This window comes from Phalaenopsis equestris, unplaced genomic scaffold (assembly GCF_001263595.1).
Source record: "Phalaenopsis equestris unplaced genomic scaffold, ASM126359v1 Scaffold000223, whole genome shotgun sequence".
Taxonomy (NCBI): Eukaryota; Viridiplantae; Streptophyta; class Magnoliopsida; order Asparagales; family Orchidaceae; genus Phalaenopsis; species Phalaenopsis equestris.
In genome coordinates this window covers 1,820,249-1,835,112 of record NW_018164665.1, presented here as the reverse complement: position 1 = coordinate 1,835,112, position 14,864 = coordinate 1,820,249, and the positions used below count along the sequence as shown (strand labels likewise).

Genomic DNA, 14,864 nt, shown 5'->3' with positions numbered 1-14,864 from the left:
ATACATGCATGCATGCACATACATACATACATACATACATACATACTACATACATACATTACATACATACATACATACATACATACATACATACATACATACATACATACATATATATAATTATTTCAAACCAAAATGAATCGAACACGAACTAATAAAACTTTGTTCTTGTTTGGTTCATTTACATGTCGAGGGCAAAAAAACTATTTGTGTTTGGCTCATTAACTTAGCGAACGAATCGAACACGAGCTTCATGATAACCCCAACATGAACTGTTCGCGAACAACGATCCGTCTTGACAGCCCTACAAAACGCAAAACGGCGCCTCTTTTAATTTCAGTAATCTTAAGCTATTTAAAAAAAAAAACAATAATAATTACATAATAACCACTCAAATTTTAACTATTTACACACAACACCCTCATACCTCCATTCCAGGCATACAAAACAACAGCCCTCAATTTTCATTTTCATCAAACTCCTAATTCTCCCATTTAAAAGATAAAAATGGGGATTTACATGCACACCACCCAATTCATGTGTATTTACATATCTGACACCTAAATTTTACCACCCATTACAATTATACCACACAAACCTTTCATAGCACACCAAAAATACCACCATTTCAACTTTTAGAATATGAAATATACATTTTCATGCATAGATAAGGCGTCACGTATGTTAAAAATGAAGTTTAGAGTGCCAGATATATAAAATACATATTGATTGAGTGGCACGTATGTAGAGCTTCAAAATAAAAAATACATTGAATAATTACATACAGATTATCCAAAACATTGATATTCACAGACTTAACCGCACGTGATTTTTTTGAACTCCTGAACTGATGTATTTACTCGTGCCATGATCAAACTACTGAGAATTGGATAAAAATGAAAAACATGAACTTGGGTTTTACCACGAATTCTGACATGCGAGTGAAAATTTAAAAAATGGACGAAAGAGAGTGCTTGATTCATAAATAGCAAGTTTTTGGGTGGTCTGAATGTAAAATACAGCATTTCATTCCAAAAATGCTCATTTGAGAACAGTAACAAAAACTGATCAGCTGACTACAGCCATACCAGACTAATATATAAAAGAGAGGGTGCTATATCAATAAATAAATACAGAAAAGAGGTTATAAAACAAATTATAGGATTGTTACCAGGCGCAGGGCAGGGTTATAAACATAAATCAGAATGCAGATCCACCACCCTTTGACTTTCCGAGCAAAACATCTTTTGCCTCATTGATCTTGGAAGCAAGGTAATGGCTTCCCCCTGCATCCGGATGGTTTGCAACCATCACCTTCCTGTGAGCTTCTCTAATCTTGTCTGGAGGAGTACTTTCCCTGCCAAAATAAAAAAGAAAACAATAAGAAAACCAAAAATGATGAGATCAATTTTATTTTTTGTTTTTGTTTTTGTTCCGCACTTCAATTGGTGCATGAGATATTTGACTTCCACAATCAAAGCAATGTCCATATAATCGAAAATATCTCCATCACCAAATCTGGATGCAAATGGTCTTCAATGCGTAGATGCCTATCGAAAGCACATCAATCTTAACTCGAAAATCACTTGATGTTTCATCTTGTGGGCGGAAATGGGTGTGGAGTTTACATCAAGAAAGACTCGCCATCGGGCTCAAAATTAGAGAGAGGTGCACATCAATCATGGTATCCCATACAATAAAGTCTAGGAAGTTATGCTAAAGATGAAGGATTGAAACAACGAAGATGCCACAAATCCCAATTCTTCGCAGCAGTGTCAACCATGATTGATAAGGTTGCCAAAGTGGTTAGCATGGTTGCCATAAATAGCAACAAAGCACTTCCAAGAATTATATTCAAGTGCAACTTGAGCTTCATGCAAAATGCCGCAGTTCAGATCGCCATCATGAGTTAGGTTGTCTCCATCATCCGTCATGGCATTTTGATGCAAAGCTTACGTAGAAGGATGATGGGAATGGAGGCGGAAAGAAAAATAGAGAAAACAAACTTCTCCACTAAATATGATAAAAGAATATTTCATAAATGATGCTCTCAAGTCTGTTGTGATGATAAAAAATTTTGTTAACACACTCATTAATGATAAAATAACAAGTGAAAATGCCACGTAAGAAGATGAATTAATTATATAATTACCCTAATAACCAAGTGTCGCGTACCTCGGCCTGTTGGTTGGCTTCCACGGTATAAGACCCCTCGGGTTGGGGGTTCAAAAAACCCTCTGACACAGCTGGCCTTAAGGATGTGATACTTGAATTGTTAGGCATATTAGGGGGTGGCTGGAGGATCGTATAATAGCCTCTCCATTTTTTTTGGAAAAAAAAAAAAAAAAAAAACTAATAACCAGATAGTTTAATTTTATATGAATTAGATGATTAGTGGGCCAATAACAAAATATTTCCTCATTTTCTGCAGCGCTTCGTGTCTAATTTATATCTAGATTAGTTTTGAACATTCGAAAATTTTGTGCATGCAATAAAGTTGGTGCTACTAGCTTTTAGTTTGATTTAAGAATCAAGCACGGTTAAAATTTGTGAACTAACATATCAATCTTTAAATTAAAATTTTGTATTTACTGCTAAAAAGATGAAAAATGAGAAGCAAAAGAAAGAGAAGACACTTATTCAAGGAACATCCGACATGAGATCTTTTGGAATGACTTCCATCTCACACTAGTGTGAGTTTAGTACTTCTACAATATATTGGAAAGCTTTCTCTTTTCCTCTTGGGATAGATTTCAGGGGCATCTAATTGTGGTGAGATTTAGATTTAAGAGCAATTCCTAACGCACTATTTATTTTTACACATTAACTATAATTGTTTGATTCTTTTTGCTTGTCCAGTGGACATAAACAATTATTTTGGCCAAAAAATATCAATTTTGATTTCTTCTACTTTAGCTAATCATTGTGTTTTTATTTATAATTTTTATTTAGTGTTTCAACATAAGTAAGTTTTACAAACAATTGACTATGAGCTCAAGGAAAAATATGTTGGCGATGAGCATAAGATATCGATGTTTGATGGCTCGAGGAGTTTTGGGGCTCTAGAAAATTCATATGTGATATGTTAATCAACTACGGACTAATAAGAACACTCAGTATATGAATGAAGTAGATAATGAAGAGATGGATGAAAAAATTTCTCTCATGATTCTGCCATGTTTTGTGTAAGAGACGCTAATGAAGAACTTGGAACAAAATAAATCATCAAAGGGTTGTATATCAAGTTAGATATCTTATACATGACCATCACCAATAAACTTCATTATAAATAGGCATAGAAGCTGTTATACATACAAGAAACAATGATCATTAAATCACATTTTAATGAGCTTAGTTTCAATTTTAATGATTTGAAGGATATAGTTGTGATCATTAATGATGATAATTAAGCCATTGTTACACATGCACTTAATTGCCCAGATTCAAGTAATTTTGTGATACCATGTTATATGGTAAAGCTACAATTAGCTTAAAAATATAATAGGAAACTACTTTTTTCCTAAAAATATGATTGCTAAGTTTAATGGAGCGAAAGATGAAAAACAATATGAATAATTGATGGCAATGGGGGAGATCTATTGAAAAGGGGTCTGACTCTAATTCTGGTAGAAATAAGTCTCGTGGAAGATATAAGGATGTAGTCAGGTTTCTATTGAAAGAAGAAAAGACAACTGAAGAGATATTGCAATCTTTAAAGAAGTAGCAAGTTAATGAGAAGCAATATAAGATCAAGTTAGGAATGCTGTTATGAGCACAAAACGGTCAAATAGTGATTTAAGTGATAATCCTTTGGTCATAGAAAGAATCAAATAAATTGATCAATGATTTTTTTTTTTACTCGACTTTCATACCATATTGATCTTCATAAAAAATTGGTTTTCACTTAAGAGCTATATACTAAGAGTTTAGCTTTATATGTAAAACAACATAGTGTGCAAGATAGTTGACTTGCTGACTTTGGAATAGTGAAGTTAAGGGTACCAGATAGTGTGATTAGGATAATAATAATAGTTAGGGATGAATTTGAGCCTTATAGAGAATCTAAATCACTAGTTGTTCTTAGTAAAGTAAAATTTTAGATATCAAAAGAAGCTTGTCATTAAATTTTGCAAATATGCATTAATTTCCATGACTAAAGATTAATGTTCCACTTTGTGTTGCAAGAGACAATATCAAGTAGACCTGCATTAATATCACATCTTCTATGTTGAAGCATCATGACCAAGGTAAGACGCTACAGGAGCTTGGGAACTTAATGGATGATACTTTGGTTACTACTGACAATGGCACTCATCTTACCAATTTATTAGTTGGCTCTTTTCTTAGAACTAGAGGCAGAGGCAAAGCAAAATTGGGTCGCTCTCTAGCTACCTGATACTACATTTTTTGGCATTTTTTGTTTTTTTCTTTAGGTCTCTTGTAATTTTCTGTATTTTCTCTTTTTATTGAACCATTTGTATGTGGTAATTATCGTGGAGGAAGGGTGTCATGCTTGGGCACTTCTACACAATTTATATGTATCCTTATTTCTTTTTAATATATTATCCTCTGGGTTTTAATATATATATATATATATATATATATATTTAAATTTATCAATTTGTTGATAGATAAGTAGAAGGATTCTAACATGATCAGCTAGAATTTAAAGGACGATATGATGTTCACAAACAAATTTAAAAAACAAGCACATTTTGATGATTTGATCAAATGAAATTTAAATTACCTAAACACAAGCACATAGTAAACTTGATGGAGGTGGGTGGTCATTTGATGAAATAAGGAACTAAAATTTGCTTTTAATGTTTGTTATTAAATCTAAAGATGTGATGTGGAATTTTCTGTAGAATTTTAAAAGATTTAGAAGGGAATGGTGGCTAAAAAACCAAGACTACTCTGGATTAGGCTAGTTTGGGTTAATTTGAAGTATCTCTTTAAAAGAGTAGCTTAAGATTAGGTGAATGACTAGGAATGGTTATATGTGGTTAGCTTAGAATGTGTACTTATGATTTGAAGTAGATGAGTGGCTTTGAATGAGTTTACAATGGTGTTCAGAGTTAGGGAACAAGACTATGAATTAATATGCTCTTGCTTGGCCAAGAGCTATAAGAGTGATTTGGATTGGTTGTGAGGCTTTAGTTGTTGGTTTGTTGATATTATAAAAAGCTTAGGACGTGGATGAAAGAGTGGTGAAGAATTTAGAGCAAGTGTTATGAAAGATTAATGAGCGACTTAAAAGAAAAGCAAAGACAAATACTAATCTCACCAAAGAAAAGACAAAACTTGAAGCTACCAAGCAACAAACAACAATAAAGAATACTCTCACTCAAATATTTAATTCAACAACTGATCAAAAAACATTACATATCAATCATATTTATAGGGATTACAACGATAAAAAGTCAATAAAATGAGAAAAGTTTGAAGGGTGGTAAGTGGTCATTAATGGAGGAATGTGATAACCACCTTCCGAATTTATTATTTTTTAAGATCAATCATAAAAGCATCCAAATTTGAAAATTCAAACATTCTAGAAACTGAAATTGAAATATTAATAAAATACAAATTCAAATTTTCTTCTTGATAGAGCTCTTACGATGGGCCTTGATTAATGGGCTCTTAATTGGACACTTTCTTGGACTCTTGTTTGGGCTCCTGTATGTGGATATTTGTCTTCATTTGCTTGAGATTTTGAACGTGTTTTAGCTTTCACTTGATTCTTATAATTTATTCTTCATTTTTTATCATATATCATTGCACTATTTAATTCTCTTCCATACAAAATATGATCTTCATTTATACAAACAAACTTTATATTGTTCTACATCAAAACTTGCTCGAATTTGGCTCTTTAATACCCTATACAATGAGAAAAATATGTCAAAAGGCCCATACAATTAAGAAAAACTGACTTGCAATGCCTAAGGGATCCTTGCTCATCAAGTCCCAGGAGTATGACTCAAATTTCATATCATTGGATTCAAGACAAGGCTTTGTTGTTGCGCTTTGCGTCAGCATCTTACACAATTTTGAACTCTAAATCTATCACATCACCTTCGAGAAAAGTATCCCAATCACACAAATATTCATTATAGAACTTTTAGGGCAGATTTAATTAATGAGGGTTACGGAAAAACTGAAAAAAAAAGGTAGTAAAATTGATGAATCGCAAAAGCAATCTTAATTTACAAAGCTATTGAACATAAACATCTGACAAAATACTGCTAAAGAATGACCATTGCCATATGCCTCCAACTTCACACAATGAAAAAAAATGAAGGTAAAATTATACGGAATAATGAACGGAGGAATGCAAACTTGTTTCCAAAACATGAACTCATTGTTGATTCACTCAAAAAAAATTTTTAGCTCTATCACATAAATTGGAACACTTACCTGACCCCAAGTATAAGAGCAGCTTCTCTTCTAGTCATTGACGGTTGGAAACCACCCTCATAAAATTTGCGCATCCTTGGAACAATTGGTTTTGACTTGTATGCATGCCATGCCTGGACTCCGTATCGACCAGCAAGAGCAGCTGCAGCTACGGCAAGTCCAGCTAGAAGAGGAGTTGCCTGAAAGAGAATCAATTCAATAAGCTTATCAAATGGGATATAAGATGTCAACACATGCTGCTACTCTGGTATTAGGAATTCAAATGTGATGTCCAGTGGTAAAATCCATATAAAATGATAGCGCCAAAAGAAGGCCTAATAGAAAAGCCAATCCTCCCTGAAATCATCGCTTATTCCCTTACAAACAAGACCGCTATAACAAATTAAAGGTCATATTTAAAAGGAAGATCTACATAGAGATCTACATAGACACCACTCAATTCCTATGCATGTCATCGTACAACACCTAAATTTCAATTTTTTAGTACATGTCATCGTACCTATGCATGAAAACATGTATTTCACTTTTAAAAGTTAAAATGGCGATATTTTCTATGATGTGAAAGATTTGAGTGGTACAATTGTAAAAGGCAAAGTTTAGGTGTTACATATTTAAATATATAGGAATTGAGTGGTATGTATGTAAATGCTCCTATTTAAAATGGGCAGCCATAATTTCCGGGTCATAGTGAAAATGTAACATAACTCCTGCAATGAAACCCCTATAGACTGACACTGTCACCTAAAAGTAACTAAAAAAGAAAAAAGAAAAATAATGCAGCAAAGCTGTAGCAATTCGTGCAATCCATAAAAATATTCTCCATTGAATTTAGGTTACACTCCAAAATATTTGGCATTGTACAATCACAATATATGATCGAGAGAATTTGGGTTTGATACCAATGGGGATCAGCATCACAGAAATCAATTATTGGATTTTAGACAAGACAATAGGAAACCATAAATTGATCATCGATCAATCACCATTGAGTCCATTCTACAATACATCATAAATCCCATGTAGTTGTGATTGTTGAGAAGGTCATAGCAATTTTAAGACAATCAGAGATCCCATACGTTTTATTGCTTTTGACTTGCCATATTGGCTTACAACTTCAAAATCAAAAAGTGCATAGCTATGACCTTGTTTGGAATCAACTTTGCTTTTGATTTTTGTTTTTGTATTTTCTTTTATTTTTAAAAGTTTGTTTAGTGTGTTTTTTAAATGTTCTTATTTTTTTTGTTTCTTTCTAAAAACAAATTCAAATGTTCTTAAAAACAATCATATCCTAATCAACTACGTCAAATATATTTTGTTTCAAATCAAAACATAAACAAAATAAAGTTAAAAATAAAAATAAATAATAAAAAACAAAAGTGATCTCAAATGGCCCTTATGAGTTTCTCTCTCATACATACTTGTTTATAAAATCAGTGAAGCATCTTGCTTAAGGTTATTCCTGCTTCACCATGAGCATGAATGTTTGAGATTAGAGTAGCGGTTTGTCAACAAACAACAACAACAACAGCAACAACAGCAAGCCTTTTTCTCACTATGTGTGGTTGGCTACATGAATCCTTTTTCTCCATCGAGTCATATTGAGTGTCATATTTTCATTTAATTCAAATAAATTAAGATCATTTTTATACAAGATGCCCAAGTCATTCTAGGTTTATCGAGTTTAAAATATCTACTCTCCTAACCTGATCATCAAATGATAGACGTTTAATGTGACCAAACCAACTAAGACGACTCTCCAATTTTTTCGCCACCGGAGCAACACCAACCCTATCACGAATATATTGATATTGCATTTTCTCTGTAAGTGTCATGTCATTCATCCGCCTAAGCATTCTCATCTCGGCAACACTTAACTTTGTTTTATGCTTCTCTTTTAAAGGCAAACATTTTGTGCCATAGAACATTGCAAGTTTCACCACCATCTTATAAAATTTTTCTTTGAGTCTAAGCGGCACTTTCCTATCACACAATAGGCCCAAAGCACTGCTCCACTTTAACCAACCAACTTGAATTCTACTCATAACATCTCCATCAATATCACCATCAATTTGAACAATAGACCTGAGATATTTTAAGCATTCACACCTTTTAATGATTTGACCACCCATAGTTACAACTCTGTCACTAGAGCTACTAAAACTGAAATTACATTTCATGTACTCAGTTTAGTTCTAGTCAAACGAAGGCTTTTAGACTCCAATGTAGGCCTCCATAATTCAAGTTTTTGCTGAACTCTTTCTCTAGTCCTATCCACAAGAAGGTTAACATCAGCGAAAAGCATACACCAAGGTACATTCTCCTGTAAATGTCCAATAAGAGCATCCATAACTAAGCATCCATAAGTCCAATAAGAGCATCCATAACTAAAGCAAAATGATATGGACTTAAAGCTGATCCCAGATGTAAACCAGCTGAAATAGAAAAATATTTGGTCAATCCTCTGTTCGAACACAAGTAACAGCTCTAGTTACATATCATTAATGAATTGAATAGAAGTCATATCAACACATTTCTTCCCTAAGAACTCTCCAAGGATTTCTCTTGGAACCTTACCGTAAGCTTTTTCTACATCAATAAAAATCACATGTAGATAATCCTCATACCCTTTGTACTTCTCCATCAAACCTCTTAATAAATGTATAGCTTCCATGATAGGCTTGCCCGGCGTAAATCCAAACAGATTAAGAGAAATCTTTGTACAAGTCTTAACTTATGTTCATTTACCCTCTCCTATAATTTTAAAATATGACACATCAAGTTAATTCCTCTATAATTTGCACACTCTTGTGCATCCCCTTTATTCTTAAAAATAGAAACCAAAATATTCTTCCTCCACTCCTTAGACATCTTTCTAGTTTTTAAAATAATATAAAAGTGCAAAGTAAGCAAAGAAACTCTCAAAATCTCCTAAATATTTCACACTTCAATTGGGATATCATCAGGTCTCACTGATTTTCCACATTTAGTTTTCTTTAAAACCTCCTCAACTTCTTTTTTACTAATGTGGCGGCCAAAACAAAGTGGCAAAAACAAAGCATTTTATTATTATTAATGATATTAAGATCTCTAAACTTGAGTGTATTTTCAGAAACTTCATTGAAAAGTTTATCAAAATAGCTCACACACATATTTTGAATATTTTTTTCTAAGAAAAAACACATTTTGATTTTCATCTTTAGTTACTTTACTTGAGTTAAAACTTTACTTTTCTTTTCGCTTTGTTTGGCTAGTTTACACATATATTTTTCACCCGCTTTAATATCTAATATATTATCAAAATCACTAAAAACATAATTTTTAGCGTCACAAATTGTTCTCTTAGATTCCCTACAGGCTACCTTATACTTGTCTCAATTCTCTAAGCTTTTACATTTAAACCAATTTTTATAACACAACCATTTTATATTGTACCTTTTCTTCTACATTATTATTTCACCACTAACTATTTTTATTTATAAAAACTTTTTATTTTGATTCTCCAACTACATATATTATCACTTGTTTAATAGTGTGTTACTTTATCCCACATAGAATTTACTTTTTTTTTAACGTCCTAAATTTAAAATTTTAAACTTTATTCATAAAAATAATTTTATTTATCTTTTAGATGTTTCTTCTAATTTTATGACAATGATTATAAGTATTTTTTATCTTACAATGCTTCATTTTAAAATCTAGAACTAATAATCAATTTTGAATACTTAAATTCTCATTTGGAATGACCTTACAATCTTTACATTCTCGACAATCTCTTATCATAAAAAAATAATCAATTTTTATTTTATTAGATCCATTCTTGCCCATCTTTTTTCTTAAATAAATTATTAGCGATAACAAAATCATACGCTAAAGCAGAATCTAATATTGTTATACATTCTTCATTAATCACTCAAAAACCGTAACCACCATGAAAATTTCTAAATTCTTCTACTACTCTACCAACATGTTCATTTAAATTTTTTTCATTAAAAATTCTTCTTTCAAAAGATATCATTTGTATTAATTCTTATAAGTCATTCCAAAATTTTTCTTTAGAACCTATATCTAATCCTACCTCAGAAGCATAAGAACTAATAATATTAAAAATCTTAGTATCAACAACAATCTTAAAGGTTATAATTTTATCTCCAATTCTATTAATTTTTACAATATTATCTTTCAAACTTCATACGACTCCAACAAATTTGTATCATTCGACACGAATCTCGAGGTAACATTTTGAAAAAGAAGATTTCAAACCTTGATTATAAGTCATTCAGTGCTCCGATTTCAGCAAACTTATAGTTAAACTGACCAGCTCGACGAAATAGACCAATGATAACAAAATGGGTCAAGTTTAAGTCAAATCAAGCCTCGATCAAAATTTTATACTGCTTTCGGAAGCATTTCGGACATATTTGAAAGGTCAAAAGAATGTTGAATCTAGCAAGCCTATAATTAAATCGAGCGTCTTGACAATATGAATCCAACGAGCCCAAGATCGATCAATTCTAACATCGTTAAGGCACTCAAATGTCCATTAAACGTCATTTGATCGAAAAAAGTCCTCTGAGTCATCCAATCAAAGTGGCTCGTATCTCTACATTAATTGCACCCAAAACTTTAAAAATAGAGTCACAACCCTCTCATGAGAGGAGGAGAAAGCTTGAGACCTGGAAAAGGAGATCCTGAGGCTTGAGAAAGAGCTTGAAGCTTTGAGAATAAGCTTAAATCCAACATCACTACTATCGCCGACGACCACCACCACTGACCACAGTCGACCGTCGTCTACCACTGTTGACCATCACCTGTCGGTTGTCGCTGATCGCGGTCAATCGATGTCCGTTCCTTGCAATAAATTCATTTGCACGTTAATTTTATAATTGAGAAGATTTTGTAATAGTTTCTCGTCTGTGGGACAAGGGGTCTCTATAATCAATAACTTACAGTGAATTTTTATATATGGATCAGACCCCGTGGTTCTTCCCTTTTTGGATTTTCCACGTAAGAACTTCAGGTATCTCTACTGGTTGTTTTATTCTATTTGTGTGTATATTGAACCTTCGTGCAAGGCTAAGACAACAAACTATTAGTCTACCACAGTGAATCCTCTAGCACTCATCAAAACTCTTATTTATAATTGCACCGACATCATTTCTAGTGTGACTCCAACCTGAATACCAAAGTTTAAAACCTAAGCTATCAATCTCCTTAGCATTTTCTCAACTCATTTAGTTTCTTACTTACATAAGATATTTATTTTTTAATAAATCATAATATCAACTAATTTCATTAATTTACTTATGAGAGTACCTATATTCCAATATACTATCCTAATATTAGTTTCATAGACTAACTTCTTTACACGTATTCGTTTGTAATGTGGGAATTCTTACTTATTTTACATTACACCCGGTTGCAGGTGTAGCGACCCTTACAAACTTTTCACTGTATTCAGGTCATACAGCGCGTTGTTTCCAGGGGACGTCCTAGCAAAGATCAAAAGGATTCATGTCACGATTTTTTAATAAATTTTACGCCGATTATCGACTACCTAACACAACCCTCCGTTTTTCACATTCGGGACTTGGAACCCGACAATGACAGTGTTAACAGTTTGTCAAAATTAAAATAAAATTCATTCAACATTCTACTCAAAGAAGGAATGTTGTAATGAGTTGCTATTAACACAATTCATCCTTAAGCTTGTAGAATCCAAAGTAAAATATGGATATCATGCATTCATGCAAGGTAAGAATAACAATGCAACTGATGAAAATAAGAAAAGCTTCAACAAATGTTTAAGTGATTAACTAACATACAGAAATCGGAAGATCTAATCAAACCAAAATGATTGTTCAACTTAAACACGTTAGATAAAATGAATTAACAAATTGTTTGCATGAAGAGAATTATCAAACAAAATTTACATCAATTTTGTATAAAATAAAAAAGGAATCATTATGTTGAAACGTCATAGATGAATGATATGGTTTAAGAGAAGAAAAAAAAACTGCATATATATACTTAATTTTCTAGCATTTTTGTCGCAATATGCAATGGTAAATAAAATTGGATTACTCATTAATTCTTTCACCATATATTTTTGACAAAATCATATATGTGATCCCTAGTCATCATTTCCTTTTCAAACTTAAATATGAAAGGTTAGATTTTCATTTCATCATCAAACTTGGGGGTAAACATAACTCAAAAGATCTAGCTTCTAAGCAGCTTTAATATTGCATTAAAAGTAAAAAGTAAATTTTTCCAATACAAGCCAAGATAATGAATCACAAAAAATATCGCTAGCTCAAATTTATATTTACCCAAGTTCAAGCTCCACTAGATACATATAATTAACCATCAACAAGTACAAGCAAGGGTAGATTTTTCAATAAAAAAACTGAGCTTCTAACCCTCCAGATAATATTGCACAAAATAGTAGGAAAATAGACCTACCCAATCCAATTAAACTACTTTCAGTATCAAAAAATTTTACCCAACTTATGTATTTAAACTTTAATGTCATTGATTCGGTTAAAAACATAAACTAGCCTTTGTATGATAGATTACATCACAAACTTCAATGTTTCCATGTATCAGCTCAAGTCTTTCGAAGAATTAATCTCTTACTATAATTTTAGATAGTAATGTGATTCGTTGAGTAAATAGAAAAAAAGAAAATAGAGCCCCTCGCTGCATAAAAAATTATACAAAGTCAGAAATGATTGTGAAAAATGACATGAACTAAGGCAAAGAAAGGCTCAGGCAGGAGGCAGCAGCCACCTAATCTCCTTGCATGATTTGACCATAAACTTTCTCTCAAAGTTCAAAGCAGTAATCTTTATCTAAAATGTTAAGAGCAGAAAATAATTGAGAATAGTTGCTGGTTTAACCTTCCTCACCGTCCCCACCTTTAAGCCGCATCACCAAATAGGATTAAAATCTTCCAGATATGTCTGTTCTACAAGAAAACTCTTCCAGAATCATAATTTGCTTCCTTCCTATAGTGCCTCAGTGAAATGCTGCTCTCTCCTCAAACTAAGTAGTCCAAATTCATCTGATTCTTCATTATTCCTAGCAATTTGACATTTATTTCGGTTTTTCTACACTTAATCATTCTCTAATCAAAACAATGGTCATTGAATGACTAATCGGAATAATCATACACTTAGCTCCCTTCATTAGAAGATGAAAGGATCTATCTTAGTTCTCATTAACCATAGAATTCACAAAAAAAAAAAAGCAGAAAATAAAAATAAGCCATAAAATGTAGAGAATTTTAATTAAAACAATAAACTAGCAGAAACAGTCATTAATAACCAACGATTGCTAAAATTCTCATTACTCTAACGTGTACAAATTTGTTGATCTACATCATGAAATCTTCCGCAAACTCCAGAATTAAAATCTGTAATAATCTTATCAGAGAGAGAGAGAGAGATAGAAAAGAAAAGCTAAGCTTCGAATTAAGCCAAAAAAAAAATCCATTAATAGCGGCGAGAGGAGAAGTCGACGCCGAGCTTACCATTCTAATGGGGAAGCTATCAAGCGGGAGATGATGGGCATCGGAGGAAAGCTCCACTGAAACGGTTGGGATTTCGTCGCACAAACTGACCCAAACCCTAGGGGCCAAATTTTAAAAATAATTATGCTTTTTTAAAAATGTTAAAAAATTAGCATAAATAGGCATTAAACTTGTCTAAACTCTAAATTAATTTTTATTTATATCACTCAAATTTTATTTATTTACATATCTAACACTTACACTTCATTTTCTTACATACAAGTTATGGGTTCCGAAAATGCTCTCGATAGAACTTACTTGAGGTTTTGGGTCAAAGCTTGAAAAGGCAGATGACATTGTAATACTCCTTAAAGATTTTAATCTCCTAATGGCAGGACTTTAAGATTCCAGGTTCAAGGTTTTTCGTAGGCCAAAGCCCCTATGATTAATTATCATTTCTGAAGCGAGAGCACTTTCAATTAAGATTTGTCGTTAAGACGTTGATTACTAACATATAGTGCAGTAATTTAAAGTTTTATTTTGTGAAAATTGATTAAATTTTAGATTGTTGAAATTTATCACCACAAGCTTAAAATTATATTATTGGTGAAAATGATGATGAGTTTGATCAATATCTTATGGTTTTGTTATCTCGGTTTATCGTGAACCTAAGCATACTTAATCAAATACGATGCTCAACTCAACATAGCCAAATGATCCTTTTGAGTAGCCATGGGTTGCTTCATTCAAGATAACCTTATAGACTTGGGGGAATGCTTGTCTAGAGAGACTAATTTAAGTTGACGATAGTTAAGAAAGGATTTTGTGTCTTATCAAATATAACATATGATTCACGTCTCAATGAGCGAAAAGCAATTGAGGAACATATGAGTTACTCACATGATTCATGATTGTAATTTAATTATGTCATTTAGCA

At 32.4% G+C, this 14,864-nt stretch overlaps 1 protein-coding gene across 3 annotated transcripts; it reads right to left on the bottom strand.

Annotated features, from left to right (window-relative positions):
* Positions 1-266: 266 nt before the first annotated feature.
* LOC110023192 (mitochondrial import inner membrane translocase subunit TIM14-3-like) lies at positions 267-14,061 on the bottom strand. 3 transcript variants are annotated; one of them, XM_020722473.1, is made up of 4 exons: positions 13,949-14,061; positions 6,418-6,596; positions 1,172-1,357; positions 267-304 (listed from the first exon to the last, which is right to left on the bottom strand). In XM_020722473.1, the coding sequence occupies exons 1-3, from the start codon at positions 13,949-13,951 to the stop codon at positions 1,201-1,203; spliced, it is 339 nt and encodes a 112-aa protein (XP_020578132.1). In that variant the 5' UTR covers positions 13,952-14,061; the 3' UTR covers positions 267-304; positions 1,172-1,200. The 3 variants fall into 3 exon arrangements, with proteins under 3 accessions (XP_020578132.1, XP_020578133.1, XP_020578131.1); XM_020722474.1 differs by lacking the exons at positions 267-304; positions 13,949-14,061 and adding an exon at positions 13,769-13,875 and having other exon boundaries at positions 944-1,357; XM_020722472.1 differs by lacking the exon at positions 267-304 and having other exon boundaries at positions 945-1,357.
* Positions 14,062-14,864: the final 803 nt, after the last annotated feature.